A 21,637-nucleotide genomic window follows, 5' to 3' on the forward strand; every position below is an offset into this window, starting at 1 on the left:
TTACAATTGAAAATGAAGACAAATCAACAATTAAAAATAGAGCCAAAACCAAAAAAAAAAAGACACTTATATGCAAAAGAAAGAAGCAAAAACATCAATTTATGAAAAATATTTGGATTAATATTTTTTTCAACTTTTTTTTTTCTTTTTCCTAAAATCTCTACATCAAGTTTAGTCCTAAATACAAAAATAGTTATCATCCCATAAAAAAGTAACAACCTTTGAATGCTCCTTTGACCTATTTCAGGTGTTTTATTTTGAAAAACTTACATAAAATGAGTTATTATCCATATATTACATTTTAAAGATCGGGCCTTTATTATGAAATAATTTGAAACGGAACTATCAAAATTAAAATATTTACAAATAGAGCAAAATGTGACACTTATGTGCAAAAGCAAGAAGCAAAAACATCAAAATTGAACAAAAATAAACAAAAAAGGAGAAGAAAAATCCCTCAAAAAGTGACACTTAAATAACATAAAACAATTATATGCACATATTTAAACCACAAAAAAGTCCCAAGGGAGTTAAAGATTTATGAAAAATGTTTGGATTCATATTTTTTTCAATTTTTATTTTTATTTTTTATTTTTTCTCAAATCTCTCAATCAACTTTAGTCCTAAATACAAAAATAGTTATCATCCCATAAAAAACAAAACAACCTTTGAATGCTTCTTTGATCTATGTTGGATGTTTTATTTTGAAAAACTTACATAAAATGAGTTATCATCCATATATTACAGTTTAAAGATCGGGCCTTTATTATGAAATAATTTGAAATGGAAATATTAAAACGAAAATATTTACAAATAGAGCAAAAAATGACACAAGCAAGAAGCAAAAACATCAAAATTGAACAAAAATAAACAAAAAAAGAGAAGAAAAATCCCTCAAAAGTGAATTTTGAATAACATAAAACAATTATATGCTCACATTTAAACCACAAAAAAGTTCCAAGGGAGTTAAAGATTTATGAAAAATGTTTGGATTCATATTTTTTTAAACTTTTTTTATTTTTTATTTTTTCTCAAATCTCTCAATCAACTTTAGTCCTAAATACAAAAATAACAACCTTTGAATGCTCCTTTGATCTATGTCTGATGTTTTATTTTGAAAAACTTACATAAAATGAGTTATCATCCATATATTACATTTTAAAGATTGGCCTTTATTATGAAATAATTTGAAATGGAAATATTAAAATAAAATATTTACAAATAGAGCAAAAAGTGAGAAAAGCAAGAAGCAAAAACATCAAAATTGAACAAAAATAAACAAAAAAGGAGAAGAAAAATCACTCAAAAAGTGACACTTAGATAACATAAAACAATTATATGCACATATTTAAACCACAAAAAAGTCCTCGGGGAGTTAAGGATTTATGAAAAATGTTTGGATTCATATTTTTTTCTACTTTTGTCTTTTTCTTTCCCCCCCCCCCCCCCCCCCCCCCCCCCCCCCCTCAAATCTCTAAATCAACTTTAATCCGAAATACAAAAATAGTTAACAACCTTTCAATGCTCCTTTGACCTATGTCAGATGTTTTATTTTGAAAAACTTACATAAAATGAGTTATCATCCATACATTACATTTCAAAGATCGGACCTTTATTATGAAAGAATTTGAAACGGAAATATTAAAATTGAAAATATTTACAAATATAGCAAAAAGTGACACAAGCAAGAAGCAAAAACATCAAAATTGAACAAAAATAAACAAAAAAGGAGAAGAAAAATCCCTCAAAAAGTGACACTTAAATAACACAAAACAATTATATGCACATATTTAAACCACAAAAAAGTCCTCAGGGAGTTAAAGATTTATGAACATTTTTTGGATTCATATTTTTTTCAACTTTTCTTTCTTTTTTTTCTCTTTTTTTCCCCTCAAATCTCTACATCTACTTTAGTCCTAAATACAAAAATAGTTAACAACCTTTTGAATGCTCCTTTGATCTATGTCTGATGTTTTATTTTGAAAAACTTACATAAAATGAGTTATCATCCATATAATACATTTTAAAGATCGGGCCTTTATTATGAAAGAATTTGAAACGGAAATATTCAAATAAAAATATTTACAAATAGAGCAAAAAGTGACACAATCAAGAAGCAAAAACACCAAAATTGAACAAAAATAAACAAAAAAGGAGAAGAAAAATCCCTCAAAAAGTGACACTTAAATAACATAAAACAATTATATGCACATATTTAAACCACAGAAAAGTCCTTAGGGAGTTAAAGATTTATGAACATTTTTTGGATTCATATTTTTTTCAACTTTTCTTTCTTTTTTTTCTCTTTTTTTCACCCTCAAATCTCTACATCTACTTTAGTCCTAAATACAAAAATAGTTAACAACCTTTTGAATGCTCCTTTGATCTATGTCAGATGTTTTATTTGAAAAAAACTTACATAAAATGAGTTATCATCCATATATTACATTTTAAAATTCGGCCTTTATTACGAAATAATTTGAAATGGAAATATTCAAATGAAAATATTTACAAATAGAGCAAAAAGTGAGAAAAGCAAGAAGCAAAAACATCAAAATTGAACAAAATAAACAAAAAAGGAGAAGAAAAATCCCTCAAAAAGTGACACTTGGATAACATAAAACAATTATATACACATATTTAAACCACAAAAAAGTCCCAAGGAAGTTAAAGATTTATGAAAAATGTTTGGATTCATATTTTTTCTAACTTTTCTTTTTTTTTTCTTTTTTTTCTCAAATCTCTCATTTAACTTTAGTCCTAAATACAAAAATAACAACCTTTGAATGCTCCTTTGACCTATGTCAGATGTTTTATTTTGAAAAACTTACATAAAATGAGTTATCATCCATACATTACATTTCAAAGATCGGGCCTTTATTATGAAATAATTTGAAACGGAAATATTAAAATTGAAAATATTTACAAATAGAGCAAAAAGTGACACAAGCAAGAAGCAAAAACATCAAAATTGAACAAAATAAACGAAAAAGGAGAAGAAAAATCCCTCAAAAAGTGAATTTTGAATAACATAAAACAATTATATGCTCACATTTAAACCACAAAAAAGTCCCAAGGAAGTTAAAGATTTATGAAAAATGTTTGGATTCATATTTTTTTAAACTTTTTTTTTTTTTTTTTTTTTCCCCCCTCAAATCTCTAAATCAACTTTAGTCCTAAATACAAAAATAACAACCTTTGAATGCTCCTTTGACCTATGTCAGATGTTTTATTTTGAAAAACTTACATAAAATGAGTTATCATCCATACATTACATTTCAAAGATCGGGCCTTTATTATGAAATAATTTGAAATGGAAATATTAAAATAAAATATTTACAAATAGAGCAAAAAGTGACACAAGCAAGAAGCAAAAACATCAAAATTGAACAAAAAATAAACAAAAAAGGAGAACAAAAATCCCTCAAAAAGTGACACTTAAATAACATAAAACAATTATATGCTCACATTTAAACCACAAAAAAGTCCCAAGGAAGTTAAAGATTTATGAAAAATGTTTGGATTCATATTTTTTTCTAACTTTTCTTTTTTTTATTTTTTTTTCTCAAATCTCTCAATCAACTTTAGTCCTAAATACAAAATTAACAACCTTTGAATGCTCCTTTGATCTATGTCTGATGTTTTATTTTGAAAAACTTACATAAAATGAGTTATCATCCATATATTACATTTCAAAGATCGGGCCTTTATTATGAAATAATTTGAAACGGAAATATTAAAATTGAAAATATTTACAAATAGAGCAACAAGTGACAAAAGCAAGAAGCAAAAACATCAAAATTGAACAAAAAATAAACAAAAAAGGAAAAGAAAAATCCCTCAAAAAGTAAAAGTTAAATAACATAAAACAATTATATGCTCACATTTAAGGCATGTTTTTTTTTAACTGTACTTCTACTCTCAAATTGCTTCAATGCTGCACACTCCGCGGAGTGTTGCTGCGGCTGGAACCTGACCAAGTGTGCGTTGTTGCAGGACCAAGTGGAAGCGGCAGACGGCGGTGGGTCTGGAACTGCTGGCGGAGGCCGGGAACTACTCGGCCCTGCAGAGGATGTTCCCCTCGCCGTATTTCTACCCGCAGAGTCTGATGTCCAACCTGGACCCCGGGGCGGCCCTCTACCTGTACAGGGGCCCCTCCGCACCCCCGCCCGGCCTCCAGAGGCCCCTGGTCCCCCGCATCCTCCTGCACGGCTTGCAGGGGGGAAGCGAGCCGCCGCCCCCTCCCCCCCTGGCCCCCATGTCGGGTGTGCTCCCCCGGCCCGCCCAGCAGCGGTGAGCGGGCCACCCCGGATGTTGGCCCCCTACAAAATAAAAGACTTTTATGAAAGAAGACACTAAGGCAGCAGCTTTTTCACCTCCTGGAAGAAACGAAGAAACGCTCCTTTTTTTGTTGGACTTATTTATGTCTTATTTATATTTTTAAGTTATGTATTTATTTGAAGTCGTCATACATGCTGGTGCTCTCTCTCTCTCGCTCTCTCTCTGACACACACTATTTTATTTTTTTACATCGATATTATTAACAATTAAAGTGCATCAGTATGAATCCATGTCTCCTGTGAACTTTGACCCCCCTGTTTAAAATGCTGTAAATAAGAATATTTTACATGAGACTGCAACTTTTCCTTTTGTCTCGATGCACTTGAACATATTAGGCTAGATTAGCCATCAAAGTCTTCAATATGAAATGAAATCCAAACATTTTTTATTATTTTTTTTTTTTAGTCGTTAACTTATATGCCAAATAATTTATTTCAGCTCATCACTGCATTTTTTTTTTTTTTTTTAATAATTTCACACAGTACAGAAATGAAACCATTTTTTTATAAACAGCCTGTTGATTTGCTCTGGATGTATTTGAAAAATGTGCATTTATTTTTTAATGTTATTTCATATTTATGAAGCCGTGATGACTTTGATCTATGTTCTCCTATCTTTTGGTGGAAAAAAAATGTAATATTGCAATTATCAAACTTGTGGAGTGGTTCTTGTTCCTTTATCCGTTCCTCAAGTTCCTTTTTTTATTTCCCATGGTGACAAATATTTACAGTATACAGTAAGGACAGAAAGAGGTTGACTTGATGTACAAAATACTTTTCTAAATGTGGAAATAAAACACTTTGATTTAACGTGTGACTTTACTTATTTAACCTAATATTTTTAATAATTAAAAAAAAATAATTAGTGTAATTATTACAAACATCATCATTATTTAAAAAAATATATTTAATTTTTATTAAAAAATAATTTTATTATTTGTCCACTTTCCAAGTAAACCAACATTTAAAAATACAATTAAATATAGTAAAAAAAAGTAAAAATAGAAACAATAAAATAAATACATTAATATGCAAAATGATTGCATTTAGTTGTCAAATTAGCAAATATGTAAAAGCAAAAAAAAAATTAAAAATCTAATAAATAATGTAATACTGACACTATAAAACAATCACCTTGTTTAAACCGTTTAAAATATATTCAATATAGAGTACACATATGTAAAATGAATGCATTTAATTTTCAACCAAAGCAAATATATATACATATATATAAAAAAAAAATCTAGTAAATACATTAAATTAAATGCTTAGAATATATTTAAAAAAATAAATTGCCATCTTTTTCGGGGGGAAATCAATATATATGCAAGATTATTGCATTTAATTGACAACAATAGCAAATATTTAATGCTAAAAAAATAATAATCAATTGCAGTACATATTTAGACTATAAAAATGGACGTTAAGCACCAGCTTTTTGCATTTTTAGACTAATGTACTGAATTTGTATGCAAAATGATTGCATTTAATGGTCAACAAAAGCAACATTTATAAATAAAAACTATACAATAAATTATAGTAAATGAAATGCTTAACCCATAATGTTTTACATGTTAATCACCATATATATATATATATATATATATATATATATATATATATATATATATATATATATATATATATATATATATATATATATATATATATATATATATATATATAGTCTAGCATATGTAAAATTATTGCATGTATTTACCAACAAAAGCAAATATTTTAAATTAAAAAATACAATAAAATACAGCAAATTGAACACTCAGATTATAGAACATTTACATGTTAATTACCTGATTTTTTGTGGAAAAAAAAAAAAAAATCCCATTTGAAAATATTTGCAAAATGATTGCATTTAATCATCAACAATAGCAAAAATAAAAAGTTTACAATAAATTACAGTAAATAAAATACTTAAGCCATACATTTTTACAGGTTAATCACCATCTATTTAAATTAAATATATATATATATATATATATATATATATATATATATATATATATATATATATATATATATATATATATATATATATATATATATATATATATATATATATATATATATATATATATATATATATATATATATATATATATATACTCTAGTATATGTAAAATTATTGCATGTATTTACCAACAAAAGCAAATATTTTAAATTAAAAAATACAATTAAATACAGTAAATTGGACACTCATACATTTTTACAGGTTAATCACCATCTATTCAAATTAAATATATATATATATATATATATATATATATATATATATATATATATATATATATATATATATATATATATATATATATATATATCTGCGATGAGGTGGCGACTTGTCCAGGGTGTACCCCGCCTTCCGCCCGAATGCAGCTGAGATAGGCTCCAGCACCCCCCGCGACCCCAAAAAGAGACAAGCGGTAGAAAATGGATGGATGGATGGATATATATATATATATATATATATATATATATATATATATATATATATATATATATATATATATATATATATATATATATATATATATACACACACACACACACACACACACACACACACACACACACACACACACACACACACACACACACACACACACACACACACACACACACACACACACACACACACACACACACACACACACACATATGTATATATATACACTCAAGTATATGTAAAATAATTGCATTTATTTACCAACAAAAGCAAATATTTAAAATAAAAAAATCAAATTAAATACAGTAAAATAAATACTTAGATTATAAACCATTTACATGTTAATTACCTGATTAAAAAAAATAAAAATCCCACTTCAAAATATTTGCAAAATGATTGCATTTAATGGTCAACAAGAAAGCAAATATTAAAATAAAATTAAAAAATACAATAAGGTCCAGTAAAGCAAATACTTTGACAACAAAGACATATGTCAAATACAAATATACACATTTTATTCAATAATAACCAAACTTTGCATGTAGCAGCTTTAAAAAATTATATCATTTTAGATTCATAAATGTGTTTTAAACATCTTTGATGTGATGTGTTCTTTTATTTGTGTCATGTGAGCATGCCAGATTGTTTAAAACAATAAATTAAAAGCACATGAAAAGTTTTACATGGAGCCCCAAAGTGCAAAGTTCATCCCATCGGATCGTAAATGAGCAGCAGCAGCGCCACTTGGTTTGTGCGCAAACAAGGCAAGAGATGAAATATTAATGCCATGTGCGCAATTGTTTAAGTGCCCTAAATGATCCCATTTGGAAATGGATTGTTTCCATGCTCGCCTTCCTGGAGGGTGCTGGATGCTCGCTCCTGTTGCAAGCGGGGCCCCAACAGCTGGTGACCGGCCTCGGAGCTGCCTGCAGGCCGGGGATCAGCGAGGGGACAGCTGGTCAGCGGCACCGCGACCCCTCCCTCTCTCTCTCCAACCATCCATCCGTCTACTACCCCCTGCACACCGGGTGTGTGTGTGTGTGTGTGTTCTTGTATTTCTACCCTTCTTGAGACACCAACAAGGAAAAGTAGCTTCCATATGAGGAGCGGTGAACAAGTTAGGACCGAACTTATGGTCCCAATACGGAAAACCTAATAAAGAATGTCTCTTTTGCACCCCTGGTGGTGAAATCTGTCAAAATGAGGGTGGTCCCAAAAAGGAGGGATTTTTCAAATTGACTGTGTGTCGCTTTTAAAGGTGCTCCCCCTCTAGTCAACATATGAAATAACAAGTGTGTGTAAGAAATTGAAATGCGCCCCCTCTGGTCAACATAGGAAATAACAAGTGTGTGTAAAATTTTGAAGTGCTCCCCCTCTGGCCAACATATGAAATAACAAGTGTGTGCAAGAAATTTAAATGCTCCCCCTCTGGCCAACATATGAAATAAAAAGTGTGTGTAAAATTTTGAAGTGCTCCCCCGCTGGCCAACATATGAAATAACAAGTGTGTGTAAGAAATTGAAATGCTCCCCTCTCTGGTCAACATATGAAATAACAAGTGTGTGTAAAAATTTTAAGTGCTCCCCCGCTGGCCGACATATAAAATAACAAGTGTGTAAAAAAATTGACGTGCTCCCCCTCTGGTCGACATATGAAATAACAAGTGTGTGTAAAAAATTGAAGTGCTCCCCCTTTGGTCAACATATGAAATAACAAGTGTGTGTAAGAAATTGAAATGCTCCCCCTCTGGTCAACATATGAAATAACAAGTGTGTGTAAAAAAATTGAAGTGCTCCCCCTCTGGCCAACATATGAAATAACAAGTGTATGTAGAAATTTGAAGTGCTCCCCCTCTGGCCAACATATGTACAAACAAGTGTGTGTAAGAAATTTAAATGCGCCCCCTCTGGTCAACATATGAAATAACACGTGTGTGTAAGAAATTGAAATGCTCCCCCTTCTGGTCAACATATGAAATAACAAGTGTGTGTAAGAAATTGAAATGCTCCCCCCTCTGGTCAACATATGAAATAACAAGTGTGTGTATGAAATTGAAATGCGCCCCCTCTGGTCAACATATGAAATAACAAGTGTGTGTACAATTTTGAAGTGCTCCCCCTCTGGTCAACATATGAAATAACAAGTGTGTGTAAAATTTTGAAGTGCTCCCCCTCTGGCCAACATATGAAATAACAAGTGTGTGTAAAAATGTGAAGTGCTCCCCCTCTGGCCAACATATGAAATAACAAGTGTGTGTAAAAAATTGAAATGCTCCCCCTCTGGCCAATATATGTACAAACAAGTGTGTGTAAGAAATTGAAATGCGCCCCCTCTGGTCAACATATGAAATAACAAGTGTGTGTAAGAAATTGAAATGCGCCCCCTCTGGTCAACGTATGAAATAACAAGTGTGTGTAGGAAATTGAAATGCGCCCCCTCTGGTCAACATATGAAATAACAAGTGTGTGTAAGAAATTGAAATGCTCCCCCCTCTGGTCAACATATGAAATAACAAGTGTGTGTAAGAAATTGAAATACTCCCCCTCTGGTCAACATATGAAATAACAAGTGTGTGTATGAAATTGAAATGCGCCCCCTTTGGTCAACATATGAAATAACAAGTGTGTGTAAAAATGTGAAGTGCTCCCCATCTGGCCAACATATGAAATAACAAGTGTGTGTAAAAAATTGAAGCGCTCCCCCTTTGGCCAACATATGAAATAACAAGTGTATGTAAAAAATTGAAGTGCTCCCCCTCTGGCCAACATATGTAATAACAAGTGTGTGTAAGAAATTGAAATACGCCCCCTCTGGCCAACATATAAAATAACAAGTGTGTGTAAAAATTTGAAGTGCTCCCCCTCTGGTCAACATACGAAATAACAAGTGTGTGCAAGAAAGCAGTCTTTTTCTCAACATGTGTCGACTTTTTTCTTATAAAATTGGGAACAATTTCTCATATTCTTTCCGTTTCTGTAATATTTCAATATTCTCTCGTAAAATTATTCCTTTTTTTAATGTAAAATTATTACTTTTTAATGCAAAATGGTGACATTTGTCATATAAAATTCTGACTTTTGTCATATAAAATTCTGACTTTTATCGCAGTATTGCCAAATTTTTTTGTTATTCTTGTAAAATAGTGACAATTTTTGGAGTACAATAATGACTTCAGTCATCATTTTGCCAAGTAAAATTCCGATTATTATTATAATATTGCCGACATTCTAAAGTTTTCTTATGAAATGGTGACTTTTGTCGGGTAAAATGACGACCCTTTTCATAAAAGGGCCAACATTTTCAGCTTTTTCTTGTAAAATTGCGACTGCTATTGAGTAAAATTCCAACTTTTATCATAATATCGCACAAATGCTCAGTTTTTCTTGTAACATTTTGACTCGCGTTGAGTAAAATTACGACTTTTATTATAATGCCGCCAAAATTCTAAGTTTTTCTTGTGAAATTGTGACCTTTTTCTTGTGAAATTCTAACACATTTTTCCACAAGTTTTTTATATTTGCATAGTATGTATATATTATTAATGTTGTAAATACAAATCTTTATATATCTAGAAAGGGTGGTCCTAAAGAGATAGGCATGTTTTTTGGAGGTCTCCAGAAGGTAACAAATACAAGAGTCTGTGTGTGTGTGTGTGTGTGTGTGTGTGTGTGTGTGTGTGTGCCTAACTTATTTGGGGGTTAAATCAGTTCAGGCAGTTAACGATTAGAACAAAAGACTTTAATAGCTTTTTAATTGAAAGTCGATAATGGTTTTGATACGCATGGCACCTGTTATGCGCGGGCGGGGCTGGTGGAAATAGACTGACGCGTTCATGAAGCGGAAAACAGCATTAACAATAAAATGGCGGCTCGGCCTGCGTGGGACTGAGGGAACAGGAGGGGACTGGAACCTCCCAACTTGCACTAAGATCGTTTAAGTCCCATCATCAGGATCCGTGTCTGATTCACATAATGACCTAAAAAAAAAAAAAGAAGAAGGTTATTCTTGCAAAGTGCAAACCTGACAAAACTGATTATGGAAGAAGAAGAAAAAAAACCCCCCCTGTGTCTTGTTGTGTGTTTTTTTTTTTTTTTTTTTTTTGCATGTGAAAAGGCTGCTCCTAAATCCCCCGACTCTTACCACGGATTGTCCCCGGCTCAGGGTTAATGAAGTGCGGATGGAGTCTCGTGGAGCTCCCGACATGTGGAAAAAAAAGAGAATAAAAGAGCCAAAGGATCAGTGACTTTTCTTAATCCTAAGGATTCCTCATCATAATAAGAAAAAAATATATGACAACCCCCCAAACAAAAATTAACATTATGTTCCTGCTATTTTACACAAATAATGAAACACACAACATTCAGTCAGAAAGCAAATTGACCAATTTTGACATTTTTGTGCACAATCTGTACGTCAACAATATTCTTGGAGGTATTTTATTTGATTGTATTTAAACTCCATCAAGTTGTATTGTAAATACACTCACAGTACACACAATTATAGTACACACAGTTATAGTACAATTGCTGTTACTAGAACATTCTTTGTAGTGGGAAGTACTATGGTACATTTTTATGTCACGGTTTGGTTGCGGCTTACTGCGCGGTTCGTTTTCCCCGGTATGCAAACAGACGACTCAGGACAGGACTTGCAGGTAGGAACATCATTTAATTCTTAAAAGAAACCACTCAAAGAGGTACAAAACAGAAAATCAACCGACGGAACAAAGGTGCCAATCGCACTGGAAACTAAACTTAGCAAAGGCTAGGGGACAAGCAAAACTTAGGTGACGCGAGCATGAAGCAAACAGAGAAGCCAGGACGAGTGACAGGCAAAGGCAGGCTTAAATAGTGTCTTTGATGAGCAACAGGTGCGCGTCCGGAACAACAGAGGCAGGTGAAAATCATAAGTAGCCATGGTAACAAACTCAGGAGGTGCACAAACAGGAACTCAAGGAGTCCAAAATAAACAAAAAACACAAAACATGATCCGCACCACGGATCATGACATTTTAGTCTACTTTATACCTGCATTATCCTTTCCATCCTTTGTAACTGAGCTATTGTGTGGAACAATTTCCCTTGTGGATCAATAAACTTTGTCTAAGTCTAAATAGCAGACACTTCATGTTGTTCCTAATGTGGCTACAAGTGAAATATGTCTGCAGTTTTATGCCACTACAACCCAAATGTTAATAAACATGTTTGCACATTTATTAAATTTAAATACATATTATTTATTATTAGTGTTTTGCATTAAGCGCGCCATCCATTTGTCGGTTGAGGAATTGCCGTATTTGAAACAACACGAAACAAAATAAATATTCAACTATTTGAAGGTTCACATGTTGGTATTTGTTGCTGTGGAGCTTTCAGTTCCATATTTTTGGCCACTGTAACATTACACGTAGTTTGAACAGTAACACTGTGTTTGAATATTTTTGAAGGGATTCTTTGGCCTTTGAGAATCACCGGTATAGTGATGATGATGAAGTGATGAAGTACCAATGATTGTCACACACACACTAGGTGTGGCAAAATTTTTCTCTGCATTTGACCCATCACCCTTGATCACCCCCTGAGAGGTGAGGGGAGCAGTGAGCAGCAGCGGTGGCCGCGCCCGGGAATAATTTTTGGTGATTTAACCCCCAATTCCAACCCTTGATGCTGAGTGCCAAGCAGGGAGGTAATGGCTCCCATTTTTATAGTCTTTGGTTTGACTCGGCCGGGGTTTGAACTCACAACCTACCGATCTCAGTACATGTTATTGTATTTTTTCATTCAATATCTGTAATTTAAAAGTTAGTTTTTCTTTTTAAAAGGACGCGTGTTAACAAGGTGCTGTTTTGGGACGTCAAATGGAATTGGTTTTAATTCATTTTTAATGGGGGACGTTGATTTGAGATACAAGTGTTTTGCATTAAGCGCGCCATCCATTTGTCGGTTGAGGTACTGCCGTATTTGAAACAACACGAAACAAAATAAATATTCAACTATTTGAAGGTTCACGTGTTGGGATTTGTTGCTGTTGAGCTTTCAGTTCCATATCTTTGGCCACTGTAACATTACACGTAGTTTGAACAGTAACACTGTGTTTGAATATTTTTGAAGGGATTCTTTGGCCTTTGAGAATCACCGGTATAGTGATGATGATGAAGTGATGAAGTACCAATGATTGTCACACACACACCAGGTGTGGCGAAATTTTTCTCTGCATCACCCTTGATCACCCCCTGAAAGGTGAGGGGAGCAGTGAGCAGCAGCGGTGGACGCGCCCGGGAATCATTTTTGGTGATTTAACTCCCAATTCCAACCCTTCCTGCTGAGTGCCAAGCAGGGAGGTAATGGGTCCCATTTTTATAGTCTTTGGTATGACTCGGCCGGGGTTTGAACTCACAACCTACCCATCTCAGTACATGTTATTGTATTTTTTCATTCAATATTTGTAATCTAAAAGTTTGTTTTTCTTTTTAAAAGGACGCATGTTAACAGGGTGCTGTTTTAGGGCGTCAAATGGAATTGGTTTTAATTCATTTTTAATGGGGGAGGTTGATTTGAGATACAAGTGTTTTGCATTAAGCGCGCCATCCATTTGTCGGTTGAGGTACTGCCGTATTTGAAACAACATGAAACAAAATAAATATTCAACTGTTTGATGGTTCACGTGTTCGGATTTGTTGCTGTGGAGCTTTCAGTTCCATATTTTTGCCCACTGTAACATTACACGTAGTTTGAACAGTAACACTATGTTTGAATATTTTTGAAGGGATTCTTTGGCCTTTGAGAATCGCCGGTATAGTACATTTTATTGTATTTTTTCATTCAATATCTCTAATTTAAAAGTTTGTTTTTCTTTTTAAAAGGACGCATGTTAACAGGGTGCTGTTTTGGGGCGTCAAATTAAATTGGTTTCAATTCATTTTAATGGGGGACGTTTATTTGAGATACAAGTGTTTTGCATTAAGCGCGCCATCCATTTGTCGGTTGAGGTACTGCCTTATTTGAAACAACACGGAACAAAATAAATAGCTAACTGTTTGATGGTTCATGTGTTCGGATTTGTTGCTGCGAAGATTTCAGTTCCATATTTTTGGCCACTGTAACATTACACATAGTTTGAACAGTAACACTGTGTTTGAATATTTCTAAAGGGATTCTTTGGCCTTTGAGAATCACCGTTATAGTACATTTTATTGTATTTTTTCATTCAATATCTCTAATCTAAAAGTTATTTTTTCTTTTTAAAAGGACGCATGTTAACAGGGTTACAAGTGTTTTGCATTAAGCGCGCCATCCATTTGTCGGTTGAGGTACTACTTTATTTGAAACAACATGGAACAAAATAAATATTCAACTGTTTGATGGTTCACGTGTTTGGATTTGATGCCGCGGAGCTTTCGGTTCCATGTTTTTTTTCTAAACCAATTGAGAGAAATTGGTGTCGCTCGCTCATAATGTGGAAGTCAGACTGGCAGTGTAGTCTTGCTCAAGGGCACTTAAACAGTGCTTCAGCAGCAGACTGGAAACAGCCACACTATTAGGTATATTTGCCGAAATGTGTTTTTATTTGGGTTGAAGAGGTTGAGAAGAAGAGCGAGCCACATGTGACTCAGCAGCCTTGCAGAGCTTGGAGGAGATGAAGAAGACCATGAAGCATCGAGTGGAAATGATGGCAGCAGCCAGACAAAGCCTGGAGGTACGCTTTGGCCGAGTGGAGGACGGCCGGCCCTGCAGACGGCAGGCGGGATAACCCCACTAATCATTGGCCCAATATGGTGGCGTGGAACTACAACTTGGGTCAGGGGTGCGGGGATTGACATCCCAATCTCCGCAAATAATGAAAGCTTTCCGCTCGGATCAGACCTGAGGGAAGGCTGGAGATGATGATGTGAGGACGGCGAGACAGAAACCATTCTCTGTCCGAGCGGTCGGAAAATGCAGAAAAAGACAGAAAGTACAGACTTACTATATTTAGGAACATCGTTTTGTTACAACACTTTTTTTTTCAATTAAAGTTCAAATACGCTGAAAAAAAAAAAGACCTTTTAACTAGAGATAAATGCGTTAAAATGTAATATCGGAAATTATCGGTATCGTTTTTTTTTTATTATCAGTATCGTTTTTTGTTTTTTTTTAAATTAAATCCACATAAAAAACACGAGATACACTTACAATTAGTGCACCAACCCACCCCATTTACACTCATTTACACTCATTCACACAAAAGGGTTGTTTATTTCTGTTATTAATATTCTGGTTCCTACATTATATATCAATATATATCAGGGGTCGGCAACCTTTACCACTCAAAGAGCCATTTTGGCAAGTTTCACAAATTAAAGAAAGTAATGGGAGCCACAAAAAATTTTTTAAAATGAAAAACACCGCATACAAAGCTTAAATGCTTTGTGCTATGTTAACCAGGGGTCTCCGACACACGCACCGGCACGCACTTTAATGTGGAAATTTGATGTTAGCGCAGCCCGCGAGTTTTGAATGAATGGCGCTTGATAGCGTCATACTTGCCAACCCTCTCATTTTTCCCGGGAGACTCCCGAATATCAGGGCGTGATGACACTGCATTTGGCACCCTCTACAGTCTGCCCTAACACTGTGCCTGCTCGACCACACGTAGATTGCAATTTTAGCTTGTTCACGTAAGTGACAGCAAGGCGTACTAACTCAGCAGCCACACATCTTACACTGACGGCACCAATACCCAGAATCCCATGCAGCCCTAACTCTTCCGCTCAACCAACGCACGGAGAGGGGGGTGGGGGTGTTGATGTGTGGGGGGATTTGGTGGTAGCGGGGGTGTATAATGTAGACCGGAAGAGTTAGGGCTGCATGGGATTCTGGGTAATGGTTGTGTTGTGTTTATGTTGTGTTACGGTGGGATGTTCTCCAGAAATGTGTTTTTCATTCTTTTTTGGTGTGGGTTCACAGTGTGGCGCATATTTACAACGTAACAATGTTAAAGTTGTTTGATACGGCTACCGTCAGTGTAAGCTGTGTGGCTGATGAGTAAGTATGCTTTGCTGTCTCCTGTGTGTGCAAGTAATAACAACATGCAACATGTGGCTGGACTGGCACGCTGTATGTAAATGCTATAGAGGACAATTACTGCAGTGCAATTAGGGCACGCCCTTTATTTAGTAATTAGAGTGTAAATAGGATTAATTTTTCCCTGGGAGTAATCTATGAGAGACACTGAGATCCATAAGTCTCCTGGGAAAATCAGGGAGTCGGCATGTATGTAGCTGAGCCGCATCAGAGTGGTCAAGGAGCCGCATGCGGCTCCGGAGCCGCGGGTTGCCGACCCCTGATATATATCAATACAGTCTGCAAGGGATACCGTCCGTATGCACACATGATTGTGCGTGCTGCTGGTCCACTAATAGTACTAACCTTTAACAGTTAATTTTACAAATTTTCATTAATTACTAGTTTCTATGTAACTGTTTCTATATTGTTTTACTTTCTTTTTTATTCAAGAAAATGTTTTTCATTTATTTATCTTATTTTATTTTATAATTTTTTTAAAAAGTACCTTATCTTCACCATACCTGGTTGTCCAAATTAGGCATAATAATGTGTTAATTCCACGACTGTATATATCGGTTGATATCGGTATCGGTTGATATCGGTATCGGTAATTAAAGAGTTGGACAATATCGGCATATCGGATATCGGCAAAAAGCCAGGATCGGACATCCCTACTTTTAACCATTTCAAATGATTGCAGTTTAGACCAGTGGTCCTCAAACCCGGGCTGCGGCCCGATACCGGTCCGCTGACCGATTGGTACCGGGCCGCGCAAGAAATTAAAAAAAAATAAAAAAAATAAAATAAATTAAAAAATTAAAAAAATAAAATTAAATTAAATCAACATAAAAACACAATATATACATTATATATCAATATAGATCAATACAGTCTTCAGCGATACAGTCCATAAGCACACACGATTGTATTTCTTTATGAAAAAAAAAAAAAAAAAAAAAAAAAAAAGAAAAAGTCCCCCCCCCCCACCGGTCCGTGGGACAAATTTTCTAGCGTTGACCGGCCCCCAGCTACAAAAAGGTTGGGGACCACTGGTTTAGACCAATAAGCATATAGGAAGTACCCTTTTTTTTGGACTATAAAACTCCACAGTGCGCCTCATAACCCGGTGCGCCTAATGTACGGAATGATTTTAGTTGTGCTTACCGACCTCGAAGCTATTTTATTTGGTACATGGTGTAATGATAAGTGTGACCAGTAGATGGCAGTCACACACAAGAGATGTGTGTAGACCGCAATATGACTCAAGTAAACAACACTAACATTTTACATGTTCCATTGAAAATATACAAACCCCGTTTCCATATGAGTTGGGAAATGGTGTTAGATGTAAATATAAACGGAATACAATGATTTGCAAATCCTTTTCAGCCCATATTCAGTTGAATATGCTACAAAGACAACATCAAACTGATAAACATTTTTTTGTTGTTGCAAATAATCATTAACTTTAGAATTTGATGCCAGCAACACGTGACAAAGAAGTCGGGAAAGGTGGCAATAAATACTGATAAAGTTGAGGAATGCTCATCAAACACTTATTTGGAACATCCCACAGGTGAACAGGCTAATTGGGAACAGGTGGGTGCCATGATTGGGTATAAAAGTAGATTCCGTGAAATGCTCAGTCATTCACAAACAAGGACGGGGCGAGGGTCACCACTTTTTCAACAAATGCGTGAGCAAATTGTTGAACAGTTTAAGAACAACCTTTCTCAACCAGCTATTGCAAGGAATTTGGGGATTTCACCATCTACGCTCCGTAATATCATCAAAGGGTTCAGAGGATGTGGAGAAATCACTGCACGTACGCAGCTAAGCCCGTGACCTTCCATCCCTCAGGCTGTACTGCATCAACAAGCGACATTAATGTGTAAAGGATATCACCACATGGGCTCAGGAACACTTCAGAAACCCACTGTCAGTAACTACAGTTGGTCGCTACATCTGTAAGTGCAAGTTAAAACTCTCCTATGCAAGGCGAAAAACCGTTTATCAACAACACCCAGAAACGCCGTCGGCTTCGCTGGGCCCGAGCTCATCCAAGATGGACTGATACAAAGTGGAAAAGTGTTCTGTGGTCTGACGAGTCCACGTTTCAAATGGTTTTGCCTTGAAGAAGACTAACATCATGGTAATTCCAACAGGTCGAGACAGCCATAAAGCGGGCACCATTTAAAAATCCACACACAATAAATTCACAATTTTTACAAAAATAATACCAAACGAAAAAAAAAGTAAGGACTGGAGACGGGACAAAGAAAGTGGTGGACAGGACGTCGGTACCAGAGGTGGGTAATGAAAGGCGTGTTGCACAGCAGGGGGCCGGTGTAAGCTACAAGCGCATCAGATGACAGAGATTATTCAATCAATAAGTTGTTGTTACCGCAGGCCTGGCTGCTCGCTCACGCTGCAGCCTTTCCAGCCAGATGACACGGCATTAAACCAAAACCCCAAACACCCCTGAGGCCCTGACCTCCAGCGAGCAACACCTCAGGGACCAAGACCACGAGCTGCAGAAACTAATACGTCTGCGCTGACATCCACACAAGACATGTTCAAGAGGCTAATTTAAGATCCTTTAAAGCAACTTTTTCCACTGAGGGCCGCACACTGAAAAATCAAAGCGAGCAGGGGCCATTTTGATATTATTTATTTTAAAAACCACTACCGTTCAAAAGTTTGGGGTCACCCAAACAATTTTGTGGAATAGCCTTCATTTCTAAGAACAAGAATAGACTGTCGAGTTTCAGATGAAAGTTCTCTTTTTCTGGCCATTTTGAGCGTTTAATCGACCCCACAAATGTGATGCTCCAGAAACTCAATCTGCTCAAAGGAAGGTCCGTTTTGTAGCTTCTGTAACAAGCTAAAGTGTTTTCAGATGTGTGAACATGATTGCACAAGGGTTTTGTAATCATCAATTAGCCTTCTGAGCCAATGAGCAAACACATTGTACCATTAGAACACTGGACTGATAGTTGCTGGAAATGGGCCTCTATACACCTATGTAGATATTGCACCAAAAAGCAGACATTTGCAGCTAGAATAGTCATTTACCACATTAGCAATGTATAGAGTGTATTTCTTTAAAGTTAAGACTAGTTTAAAGTTATCTTCATTGAAAAGTACAGTGCTTTTCCTTCAAAAATAAGGACATTTCAATGTGACCCCAAACTTTTGAACGGTAGTGTATGTATAAAAAATATACATTTAGGCTTCCACTCAAGCTTGATCCCAAAGGGTTTTGGTCCAAAAAATATAAAAAATGTGTCATTATTCAGTATTATTATTTGTGTTATTATTCAAGTGTTTAAATCTCTAGATCAGGGGTCACCAACGCGGTGCCCGCGGGCACCAGGTAGCCCGTAAGGACCAGATGAGTAGCCCGCTGGCCTGTTCTAAAAATAGCTCAAATAGCAGCACTTACCAGTGAGCTGCCTCTATTTTTTAAATTGTATTTATTTACTAGCAAGCTGGTCTCGCTTTGCCCGACATTTTTAATTCTAAGAGAGACAAAACTCAAATAGAATTTGAAAATCCAAGAAAATATTTTAAAGACTTGGTCTTCACTTGTTTAAATAAATTCATAAATTTTTTTACTTTGCTTCTTTTAACTTTCAGAAAGACAATTTTAGAGAAAAAATACAACCTTAAAAATGATTTTAGGATTTTTAAACACGTATACCTTTTTACCTTTTAAATTCCTTCCTCTTCTTTCCTGACAATTTAAATCAATGTTCAAGTAAATTTATTTTTTTTTATTGTGAAGAATAATAAATAAATTTTAATTTAATTCTTCATTTTAGCTTCTGTTTTTTCGACAAAGAATATTTGTGAAATATTTCTTTAAACTTATTATGATTAAAATTCAAAACAAATATTCTGGCAAATCTAGAAAATCTGTAGGATCAAATTTGAATCTTATTTCCAAGTCTTTTGAATTTCTTTTAAAATTTTTGTTCTGGAAAATCTAGAAGAAATAATGATTTGTCTTTGTTAGAAATATAGCTTGATCCAATTTGTTATATATTCTAACATAGTGCAGATTGGATTTTAACCTATTTAAAACATGTCATCAAAATTCTAAAATTAATCTTAAATCAGGAAAAATTACTAATGATGTTCCATAAATTATTTTTTTAATTTTTTCAAAAAGATTCGAATTAGTTAGTTTTTCTCTTCTTTTTTTCGGTTGAATTTTGAATTTTAAAGAGTCGAAATTGAAGATAAACTATGTTTCAAAATTTAATTGTCATTTTTTTCGTGTTTTCTCCTCTTTTAAACCATTCAATTAAGTGTAAATATCATTAATTATTAATAATAACATAGAGTTAAAGGTAAATTGAGCAAATTGGCTATTTCTGGCAATTTATTTAAGTGTGTATCAAACTGGTAGCCCTTCGCATTAATCACTACCCAAGAAGTAGCTCTTGCTTTCAAAAAGGTTGGTGACCCCTGATCTAGATCAACATTAGGTCTATCTGTCAATATAACATTTTTTAAAGATTTAAATTGTATGCTCTTTTTCTCAAAGAAAACCCTTTTTTTTAAAGAAAAAAAACACAAAATATGCAATATTTTCACCCAATAAAATTTTTAAGAGGAATATTTCAGATTATATAATAATTGGAGCCTTAAAAAGGGCAATAACTCATAACAACATTGATTTTAATTCATTATTATTTTTGGAGCAATGACACTTAAAAACTAATCACGCTAAAATTGTAGGGGATCCAAAAGGGTCCTACTCATAAAAGTGTTAAAAAATAAATTATAATATATATATTTTTTTTACTGTTTACTTTTAACACAATAATCTCGAGATCAACTTCAGATCTATCCGTCAATTATACATTTTATTGTTGTGTATTTTTTTTGTTTGTTCGTTTTAGGCCCTTCTTTTTAAAAAATAGCTCGTTTTTTTTACATGGCAAACACAAATAATGCAACATTTTCCCCAAAATATATCTCAAAATATTTAATGTGACGTAATTGGAGCCTTGAATAGGTCAATAATTCAAAATGACATTGATTTTGATTCATTATTATTTTTTAAAGAAAGAAACAGCCTGCATGGCAGCTTTGTGTGATTAGAGTAAACATTGCTACATTTTCTTGCTACATTTCACCTGTTTGCTCTTTAAATACCACTTTTAAAGTTTTTTATTTTTTCAAATCGTATTTTAAAATGTGCCGTGGGGCCGTTAAAAAATGACCTGCTGGCCGCAAATGGCCCCCGGGCCTCAATTTGGACACCACTGCTTTAAAGGCAGTATTCATAATAATTATTTTCACATAAATACTAACAATATACTAAATGGCATGACACAAAACGATGAAACACCAAAATGTCGTCAACAAAAGACGACCTCCTCTAAAAAGTACCGGTCCCCCGGCATGTTAGGCAGCGCGCACACACAGAGTACATACAAGCAGACACAGTGTGTAGACAGAAAATGGAGAATGGACGCATTTTGGTTCAAAAACTAAAGATAAAGGTGAAGGTATAACACTGAAACACCCTCAGGAAGAGGTGCTTTAAGACATCCATCCGAAGTCGGCAGTGTTTTAGCTACTTCTGAATCACTAATCCTCGTCTCCATGGCGACGAATAAAGTACGTTTCTTACAAGTATCATTATCACTGCAGGACGAGGAATAGCTAAACGTGCTTCACTACACACCGTAGGAGGATACAATAGCTCACCGGCGTCACAATGTAAACAAACGCCATGGGTGGATCTACACATGACATCCACTGTAATGATACCAAGT

General features: G+C 34.5%; 1 protein-coding gene across 1 annotated transcript in view; it reads left to right on the top strand.

Moving 5' to 3' along the window:
• Positions 1-5,093, top strand: part of LOC133638635 (barH-like 1 homeobox protein) — an 8,245-nt gene extending 3,152 nt beyond the window's left edge. Inside the window, exon 2 of the mRNA XM_062031425.1 lies at positions 3,997-5,093. Coding sequence (XP_061887409.1) covers positions 3,997-4,297 — 301 coding nt within the window. The 3' untranslated portion in view covers positions 4,298-5,093. The remainder of the gene's footprint in view (positions 1-3,996) is intronic.
• The last annotated feature ends 16,544 nt before the right edge of the window (positions 5,094-21,637 follow it).

The sequence above is a fragment of the Entelurus aequoreus genome, linkage group LG21, assembly GCF_033978785.1.
Source record: "Entelurus aequoreus isolate RoL-2023_Sb linkage group LG21, RoL_Eaeq_v1.1, whole genome shotgun sequence".
NCBI lineage: Eukaryota > Metazoa > Chordata > Actinopteri > Syngnathiformes > Syngnathidae > Entelurus > Entelurus aequoreus.